Source organism: Alligator sinensis, unplaced genomic scaffold, assembly GCF_000455745.1.
Source record: "Alligator sinensis unplaced genomic scaffold, ASM45574v1 scaffold1544_1, whole genome shotgun sequence".
NCBI lineage: Eukaryota > Metazoa > Chordata > Crocodylia > Alligatoridae > Alligator > Alligator sinensis.
In genome coordinates, this window is record NW_005843630.1 from 26785 (window position 1) to 36379 (window position 9595).

Here is a 9595-nt window from a genome sequence, read left to right on the forward strand (position 1 = left end):
GGGGTGATGCCGCGCGCCTCGTCCCCGTGGAGGACGTGCGTTCAGAGGAGAGGAGAGGAGAGGAGGGCGGGGTTGTCGGGGTGGTTTGGACAGGGCTGGTCCAGCCTCAGGCCGGGGTCACGCTAGACGCCCTCGGGGGTCCTTCCCGCCTGGGTCATCGGGGGCCCGCAGCTGCGGCACTGCAGGCGGCGTCAGGGTGGACGTGTGCGTTGTGTCCTCAGGGGACGGGACGGGACGGGAGGGTTGTCTGCTGCCAGGAGGACCAACCGGCAAGACCCTGTGCCGCCCGTCGGAGATTTAATCCCTGGAGCGATTGCGGAGGTGACGTTGTGGGATCTCCACTGCAGAGCTGGATGCACGCCGGTCTGGGACGGTTCGGACGGGCTGGCCCTTCCTTGAGCTGGGGCTGGGCTAGCTGGGACCTTCTCGCGTCCCTGCCAGCCCCGCGGCTCTGCAACTCCACTCTCTCCTTTGCAGCACCCATCTGATCTACTTGGACCTGCTCTAAACAGGTCAGGCCTATTCAGCTTAGGAAAAGAGACCCTTGAGGGGAGACGTGAAACGGGTTTACAAAATACTCAGTGATGAAAAGAAAGTCGGGGGATTTATTTACTGAGGGTTGATTGAATAGCAGCCTACACCTCCCTGCCGGGTGCATCCAGAGAGGACAGAGCTGGGCTGGTCTCAGTGGGGGCAGATACAGGACAAGGAGCAATGGGCTCAAGCTGCAGCAAGGGGAGTTGAGGTTGGATATTAGGAAAAACTCTCACCAGGAGGGTAATAAAGCACTGGGACAGGTTACCCAGAGAGGTGGTGCAGTCTCCATCCTTGGAGATTTTGAAGACTAGTCTGGACAAAGCCCTGGCTGGGATGATGTAGTTGGGGCTGGTCCTGCTTGGAGCAGGGGTTGGACTAGATGTGACCTCCTGAGCTCCCTTCAGCCCTCGTTTTCTATGATTCTAGCAGAAAACCCTGGTCATCCCCAGGTCACTCTCCTTTCCAGCCTCCGCTCTTTGTTGCTATGTGATGGGACTTTGAACACATCAGGGGATTTCATGGTCCCAGACCCACCAAGGAAACTATAAACCCCTGTTAGTACTAGGGGCGATTAATGACTGCTGCGTGAGAGGAGACCGGGCAAGATGGACCTAGGGTCTGGCCCAGGAAAAGCAGTTCTTGTGTTCTTAATCTCCTCAGGCAGTGGCCCCCGCAGCCTCTGCTCAGAGCTGTCCTCTTGAACGGTTTCTTTTGCAGAACAAGGCAACCACAGCGTGATAAAAATCTGCGGATGGCATCGTGTGAGCTCCAGACAGATCTGCTGCACTGTAACATCCTGTTGTCCGGACGCTCCTGCCAGCCCCAGGGTCGGGTGCTGGCTGGTGAGGTGAATTGGTGGCATTAGCAAGTTGTGCCTAAAGCAGCTTTTTCCACTGTGCTTGACTCAACACACAGCTATTCTTAAGGGGAAGCACCCACCAGTGAGGTGTGAAGAGAGCCCAGCCCTGCATCAGGGTGAGTGATGCTCTGGGATGGGGTGGGGGAGGCTGCTACAGGCTCTGTCTGTAGAGCCCAAGGAGCAGGCGCACGCACCTCCCTGCAGTTGTTCCAAGCCTCCGCCACAGTCCTGTGCGCTGAGCCTGCTGGGTGCACTGCGCTATGAGGTGCTGGCAACGTGGCTCGTGCAGTTTGGGGCCTGAGATCTATGTCCTACCGGCCAGACCCGTTGGGGGTACGAGTGCTCTCCTGGAGACACTGCTGGTCTGGGGAGCGCCCCTCTGCCGGCTGTGCCTGTCAAGGTGCTTCCCTGAGATGCCACCAGTTCCAGGCCCTGAGGAATCAATCTGGGCCGGGGTAGGGGAGAGGTGGATAGTCCATGTTGCCTGGGATCTGGGGGCAGCCCGCTGCAGCTGCTTCCAAGTTACCAGAGTCATAGGCTGGTAGCAGGGAGTTTTCCCTGTGTTGGACTTTGGACCCTGACACGTGAGATCCGGTGCCCGGGAGCTGTGCACGCAGGTTCAGCCTGGCTCAGGAAACCCTGGAGAGTGCTGGGACCCCCTTGGGCTAGAGAACACCCCCAAGCCACCACCTCTGCTTTGCAGGGTCTGTCCATCCCGTGCCTCGATGGCTGGCAAGCCCAGCGAGTGGAGCTCCGTTCTTTCCAACGCCGTCCTGTGTGTGGTCTCTCTGAGCTCGGCTGTACGGACTAGTGAGGTGAGAGCAGTCCCCCGGGCACACGCAGACAGTTTGGGGTTTATTTGCTCTGGAACGACCCTGTCAGCTGTTCCTAGCCGCATTAAAGAAGCATTGCCAGCACAAAAGCAGCTGGCCCAGGTCCACTGTCCAGCTGGCCGTGGCCCCATATTGCATTCAGAGTGGTCCTTTGCCAGGGATCGCAGGGCTCCCTGAAGCCGAGGCCCCCTGATTGCAGCTGGCCCCGGTCCCATCTGGTGGTCCCATATTGCATTCAGAGTGGTCCTTTGCCAGGGATCGCAGGGCTCCCTGAAGCCGAGGCCCCCTGATTGATCCCTTGGCAGCAGCTGCTGCAAATAAAAGGCCTGTTTATAAGTGTGGGAAAAGAGGTGGCGGCACGGTGCGTGGGGCAGCACTGCCAGCAGCACAGCTGGTGCTTGGGACAGAGGCAGATGCCTGGGCTCGAACCTGCTCTGGCTGGCATTTTTAGAGGGCTGGGGAGGTGTCTGGGAGGGCTGGCACCTGCACTGCCTCCATGCTGCAGTCCACGGGATGGAGCCCCCCTGCTTCACCCGGAGCTGTCTCTTCCCCATCACCATGGCATGCTTCTGAGCCTTCTCCTCCATGTGCCCACAGGTGAACCGTGGAGCTGCGGCTGGGTTTCTCCTCCAGGCGCTGGCAGCGCTGCTGGGAGCAGCTGGTGCCCTCTGGCCGTCCCTGGGGCTTAGCTTGGAGGCGGACTCCCCACCCAACTCCTGGGTCTCCACGGTGGTTGGCCTCCCTCTCGTGGCCTTCGGCTTCCACTGGCTGAACGGCGACCACTCCACGGCCAACCTGCTCTTGGGCGGGGCACTGCTGCTGGCCGCCGGCTCTGGCTACCTCACCGAGGAGGGCAGGACCGTGGTGGCCCGGTCCGTTGCCTTGGTGACTGCCATCACCATCCTCATCCTCTCCGTGTTCACCACCAATGCTTGCGGGATGCTGGGCAGCCTGGCGCTGGGCGCTGCTGGCCTGCTGTCTGGGGCAGGGCTGGACGGGCTGCCCCTGCTTGCGGAGGAAGATGCTGTCTGCTACCTCTTGGCGGCAGGCAGCCTGGCCCTGCAGCAGGCTCTCCGCACCCAGCACCGGGAGCTGGAGCAGGAGGCTCAGAGGCTGCTCTCTGCCTGGTAGTCGCAGCTGTCATCCTGCGACATGACCAAGCCCTGCTCCGCTCAGTGGAAGGCTGCGTCCTGGGTGGCAGACAGTGGCGTTACAACATGCGCATCCCCCCAGCTTGCGAGATTTGGGACCAGTGTGTGATGGGTTGAAGCTCAGGGAGCCCTGCTTCGTGCTGGGGGGAGGATGCCTGAGACCAGGTCTTGGTGATTGCCCGCAGCTGCCCCTGGCGGGGCAGGAGATTGTTGTACTGCTCCTGTGAAAGGTGCTGACTGTCGCTCTGGGCTCAGCGCAGGGGCTGTGGAGCCAACTCCAGGAGCTCTCATGCAGACCCAGCCTTCCAGGGAGAACCTGGCATTGGGCCTGCTGGTTGTTGCCTGCTGCCATTGGCCAGCGCCAGACTCGGGGGAACCGGAGGAGCCTGCAGCCCTTAGCCAGGGCCACCACAGAGACGGGACTGCTCCAGTCCATCCACACGCCCCAGTGCTGGGGGGCCTGGTGCCTGCTGGGGCGGAGCAGCCAAGCCAAGCAGTTCTGGGCAGCAGGTCTCCCCCAGATGTAAAGCACCCTTGGAGCGGGGGGGGGACAGTCCCTGGAGAGTTTGCAGGCATTAAACTTAGGATTCCCATGATTTTTTTTCCAGCTGCCTCCAACTCAGCTGGTCTGAAAACACCTTCGTACCTGGCACGCAGCAGCTTTGCCCTCCCCAGCACTTCAGGCCCTGGGACTCTGCCCTATGTGGCCTCTCCCGCTGGGGCACAGCCTTGCGTTAGCCCTCGTGGTAATGCCCCTACTGCCCATTGATGCTGGTGCAGAAATATTGGTTTCTAGTTAATGCCTTCACCTGGACATGGGGAACAAGCCACAGGGGACTCTGACCCTCGTGGGGGGACCTGGAGGGCATGTCCATGCCTGGGTTGCTGCACTGTGGTGATGCCCCCTGGGAGGCAGCTGCCAGGGTATCCAACCTTTCTCCAGTGTCTCTGTTGGGGCTTGGCAAGCTGGGTCTGCTCTGAAAAACCCATAGTGGCCAGAGCTGTGAGGCCAAGGGGCCCGGAGCAATATGAGCGCAGAAATCTGCTCCCAGGTGCCCCCAGCACCTGGGGGATGTGTCTCCTCTCCAGTTGCAGGGGAGGATTGCAGGCAGCGCGGGGGTTTGGCATGGCAGTGCCCTGCAGCCATCGGCTGCCCCAGGGGTGGGTTTGGCCCCCAGGGTCGTCCTCTGCCCTAGCCTGCCAGGCAGCTTGGGACTGGTGTAATGTCCTGCAGGATCAGGCTGTTGCTCCTGCCCCGTAGTGGAGGAGCTGGAGCAGCATCTGGCAGGGAGCAGCATCAGGCCTTGCAGCTGCAAGATTCCTCTCTCCCTGGGCACCGTCGGGGCCCAGCCCTGCTCCCGCCCCAACACCTCGTCCTCATCGCGGATGGCACCAGCCCCGTGCTCAGCTGGTTCCTTCCTGGCATGTCGCCTCCAGTGCTAGCCTCATCCTGCAGCTTCATCAGGCCAGGAGTGCCTGCCTGCAGGCAGGGCCTGTCCCTCTCCTTTTGTGGGATAACCTGCCTGTTCCCCAACAGTCCCCATAGCCCTTCTGCTCTGGTTGGCGTCCCTGCTAGGTTCCCACAGGCTTCCCCGGGCATTAGGCAGGATTGCTTCCTTCCCCTGGGGCTGAGGCCTTTCCGGCTGCTGGGTGCTGAGCTGAGCCAGTCCCCATCCAGGCTTTCCCAGGTCGTGCAGCTCCCAGACCAGTTTGGCTCTGGACAGAACCCGCTCGGCTGCGGGCGAGGGAGGTGCTGGGGTATAGGGTGGTGTGACGGGCCTGTGCTCTTTCAGGGGGCTGTCGGGATAGTTCACCCGTGGAAGAGCTCCCGCATTTCCCCCACCTCATTCACTCCCATCATGGTAGCCTCGACAGGGGCAGGCCCTGGCAGCTGGGCAAAGCTGTCCCTTTTGTCACACCAGGGAAACAGGCCTGGAGCCACACTTGTGAGCGGGCACTGGGGCTGGGGTAGGAGCTGGGGGTGTGCCTGGGAGGGCTCCAGGCCCTCCACATCCACCCTTTGCTCCATGCCTGGGGGTGATGGAGCCAGGGGCTGGGCATGGAGCAGTCCCTCGCCTGCCCAGGCCTGCTCCCACTGGCAGAGGGGCCCGTCCTGCCCTCGCTGCACCCCCTTTGCTTGTCCCCCCACCCCCCTCCTGGGCTGCTGCTTGCCAGGCTCTGGCTCCAGGCTGTTGTTCCCCTGAGGTTCCTGGGCAGCTTCTCCATAGGCCGTGCCCCCGCTGCAGAGGAAGGCAAATCCCCCCAGTGCAAACCAGTCTGAGCAGGGGGGAAATCCCTTCCTGCCCAGTGCAGTGTGGGGCTGAGCCTGAGCGCGGGGGCAAGACCCTCCAGCCAGGACCCTCAAATCCCACCCCCTGGGCTTCTCTTCCCCAGGCGAAATACCCCGGCTCTTCCAGCCTGTCCTCATCAGTCGTGTCTCCCAGGCCACTGATCCTTTTTGCCTCCCTGCTCTGGACTCTGCACCCTCTCCATGTCGGTGACGAGCAGGGCCCAGCCCAGACCCAGGCCTCACGGGAGGCCTCCCCGGGCCTGGACCGAGCTGGGAATTGCCACCCTGGATATGCAGGAGACCCCGCTGTTCGTGCAGCCCAGGGGCTGCTGGCTCCTGTTCAGGTGCCGCTCCGCGCCCGGCATGCCTGCCTGTGATGGGATGTGCCTGGCTCTGCTGAACGTGGGGCTGGAGAACACGCTGGGGGCCAGCTGCTTGGAGAACAGGGAGCAGGGAGGGAAGGGGGGCCTCTCCATCACTGGTCGAGGAGAGGGTCCACAGCCACAGGGTGGAGGGCACTCAGTGCCTCCAGGCATCTAGCCCCGTGTGCCTGAGCCAAAGCTGCAGCCTCCCCTGCCCGCTGCCTCTGCTTCCTGCCAGGTAAATAGCAGTTAGGCTGTGCCACCCACTCCTGACCTGAGCCTCTGGGGACTGGCCCTCCTCACCCTCATTTGGGCCAGCCTGGCAGGTACGTGTCACTGACCCCATTGTGTAGGTGGGCAGACTGAGTCACGGCAGGAGGAAGTACCCTGGGTGGTGAAGTCGGGAGGGGCACTTATGACCTGGATGCAGTGACCCCGGTGTGATGCCTGTTTCCTGGGCGCTTCCTGCTCCTTTGTGTTTGCCCAGCATGGCCGGCTCCCCATGGGGCAGGCGCAGGCACTATGGTCCCAGCAGCCCTCGCCTTGCCCTGGGCTGGGGATCTGGGGAATCTGGCCCATGGGAACACTGGTCTGTGCAGCGAACAAGCCAAGGGGGAAACAGGCCCAGAGAGATGAAGGGATGTGGCCAAGGTTGTCCAGCAAGCCTGTAGCAGAGGCATTGCCCTACCCAGATGCAGCTGCTTCCGGGGCAGGTGCTCCTGCCCAGCCAGGCCGGGTTTGCAGGGCCCAGGAGGGCTGCCGCAGCTCTTGGCTCAAGCACTGGGGTCTTTGTCCAGTTCCCGGCGAGGACGGATGATTCCCTGCGCCAGCCGCACATGCACACACATCGCAGCACACCCACCAGCTCTCCTATACACGCCATCACACACGCTGGTGCACACAGAGCCCTCCTACACACACAACACATGCATGGCCCTTGTGCATACCCTCCAGCACACATACAGCTCTTTTATACACACGCACCAGCACACACTGGTACACAGATGCAGCCCTCCTTTACACACACTGGTGCACACACAGACCTACATGCACGTGCCAGCACACATGTGACTTGCCTGCTTACACACATCAGTGTACGTAAAGCCCTCACATGCACACGCACAGCCCTCGTGCACCTGCACACACATGGCCAATATGTACGGAGCCATGACACACACACGCATGAACACATGGCTCTCCTGCTCACATGGCTGTTACACACAAGCATGAAGGCAGCGCTTATGGACAAGCATGGAGCCCCCAAAGGAGAGTGAACATGTGTGAGAACATGCGTGTACCCGGAAAGAAAGTGGACACGTGTGTGCCAGGCATGGTGGAACGCACCTTTCCCAGAAGCAGAGCCCATAGCACCTCCAGAGAAGGGCTCTCTGGCTGGGGCAGGCGCTGAGAGCCCCAGCAGCTCGCAGCAATGTCACCCCCCGCTCCAGGGACTGGTGGGGGGTAGAAATGCCTGGCCCCCGCGCTGGCTGGGGTGGAGTTTGCTCCAGGGCCTGCTGGGCTCTGCTTTCCTTCCTTGGGAGAAAGGGCTTGGACACGTGCGTGGAGGAAAGGGGCATCGGTGGCTCTGGAGCAGGGAGCGCGGGGCACGTCCTCTGCACCAGCCCTGCCTGGACCTCAGTGCTGGGGGCTGCAGGGGGAGAGGAACAGGGGAAAACCCTGCTCGGCCCCCATCACTCTCCCTGCAGCTCTGCTCCCTGCCCTGCCCCGTGGGACACGGAGGACTGGGCAGGATGGACCTGGGTCTGCCCCAGTCTGTGGCAGCTCTGACATCCTTTAAATAAGCCTCCTTGCTGGATTGGGAAAGGTTTCCAGTCCACTCGGCAGCAGCCTGGACAGGAGGCCCGCCTCGGCCAAGCCCTCCCTGTGTCTGGACCGTCAGAGCAGCACTAGGGGATGCTCTGGGCCAGATTCAAGGAGCCGTGAGAGCAGGGAAGGCCAGGCCCAGGGGCTGGGGGAAAGCAGTGACGTGACCCAGCTGCAGCAGGGACCACGCGCTGCCCCTGCCCTAACCAAGGTATGGGCCCGATCCTGGACAGGGGCTCAGTTCACACCGCAGTGGGGCAGGCTGGGGACCCCCAGGGCCAGCCCCAGCACCCCCACGGGCTTCCCTGCAGCCAGGGCGGTCAGGTCGCCTGCAGAGCCCAGGCCCGGGACAGTCCCCAGCTGCTCCCCTTTGCCGGCAGTGTCTGGGGACTGGTCTTGCCCCCCTCCCCTGGGTGCAGCTCAATGGCTTGGTTTGGCCACAGCATCTCCCCGCATGGTCCAGCCTGGGGATGCCAGGGCAGCCGGAGACGGAGCATCCCCCATGGCCTGGGTCTGAGGTCTCCCATCACGCAGCACCCCAGGGTGAATCCTGCCCCCCTGGGCAGCCATCCCAGCCCTGGACTGTCCTTGGGGCTCTTTTTCATCTGATTTTCAACCTCTGTTTCCTGGCAGAGCTTGGCGAGGGGCCGTGGCACCCGGAAGGACCAGGTTGAGCTCAGTTCTGCACAGGGGTCTTTGCGAGCCCACAAACGGGAGGACACGGGGGACCAAGACCCTGGAGAAAATGTGGGGTTTGCCATTAAGCCTGGGCATGGGCCCCCAGCAGCCCCTACTGGAGGCTCCCAGTCCACATGCTGGTGGAGGGGGTTGGAGCTCTTGTCTCCAGACTGACCCCGTCTGGGGGGAAGATTTGTCCAACCTGCCCCCCGGGGCACGATGCAGCCTCTCCAGGCCCTTTCCCCTCCGCTCCCCACAGCGGTCCTGAACACGGGGCGGCTCTTGCAGCCTGCGTGTGGCTCGATCCACTCTGGAGGCACGCGAGGAGCGTGAGCACGGACATGGACACGGGCCCGGCAGGAGAATCTGCTGCACCCGGGGGTGTATTTAGGGCCCAGCCAGGGGGAGGACGAGGAGCACCTTGCCCTGCCGTGTCCCTCGCTCCCTTCCCCGGCACAGCCTGGTTCATCCCCGAGCTGCCTCCTGGCACCTCATAGGAGCAGGTGACCGAGCACGAGTGTGGCGCGTGCGACTCCCCCGTGACATCCGGCTGACGGCCCCGGGCACTGGGCTCTGGATCCCAGGTCACCGCACGGTAGCAAACGCGGTCCTGCTGCGATGGCCAGGAGCAGCCGGGGGTTCCCCAGACGGAGCAGCGAGCAACGTCTGGCACGTCGCAGCCCCCTTGCACGGCTGTGCCCAGCCCTGGGAACCCCCAGCTCCCGGCATGCACGGGCCATGGGGCAAATCTGCCCCCACCGTGCAGACGGGATGGGCAGGCAAAGGTCCTGGCCGACACGGGCTTGGTTTCATTTAACACAAAGCAGAAAGGGCCTGCAAACGCGCTGCCAGGCTCCCGGGCCCCAGGCTCGGGGCAGCGATGGCGGCCCCGCAGAGCTGGGGTGAGAGCTGATGGCCTCCGAGGCTGCTGAGCTCCTCCAGGGGCTCGCCCCTTGGCTCCCGCCCCACTGCCAGCGCCTCCTGCCCCAGCCGGGCAGGGGCAGCCTGGAGGGGCCCGAGCGGCCCTCGTGGCTCTGAGGGGCACACACGGGCCACTGACC

General features: G+C 63.0%; 1 protein-coding gene across 5 annotated transcripts; it reads left to right on the forward strand.

The window, feature by feature from the left end:
• The first annotated feature begins 6 nt into the window (after positions 1–6).
• Positions 7–5228, forward strand: LOC102371537 (cysteine and histidine-rich protein 1). Of its 5 annotated transcripts, none has more exons than XM_014527553.2 (5): positions 7–512; positions 1255–1384; positions 1464–1512; positions 2100–2211; positions 2827–5228. In XM_014527553.2, the coding sequence occupies exons 4-5, from the start codon at positions 2122–2124 to the stop codon at positions 3358–3360; spliced, it is 624 nt and encodes a 207-aa protein (XP_014383039.1). In that variant the 5' UTR covers positions 7–512; positions 1255–1384; positions 1464–1512; positions 2100–2121; the 3' UTR covers positions 3361–5228. The 5 variants fall into 5 exon arrangements, with proteins under 5 accessions (XP_014383039.1, XP_014383037.1, XP_014383038.1 ...); XM_014527551.2 differs by having other exon boundaries at positions 7–373; positions 478–512; positions 1255–1512; XM_014527552.2 differs by having other exon boundaries at positions 7–326; positions 478–512; positions 1255–1512.
• The last annotated feature ends 4367 nt before the right edge of the window (positions 5229–9595 follow it).

Bases quoted from the DNA above. Each gene is read 5' to 3' on its own strand.
- LOC102371537 (XM_014527553.2), top strand. From the start codon at position 2,122: ATGGCTGGCAAGCCCAGCGAGTGGAGCTCCGTTCTTTCCAACGCCGTC. The intron at 2,212-2,826 runs GTGAGAGCAGTC...ATGTGCCCACAG, and splicing joins CGGCTGTACGGACTAGTGAG to GTGAACCGTGGAGCTGCGGC.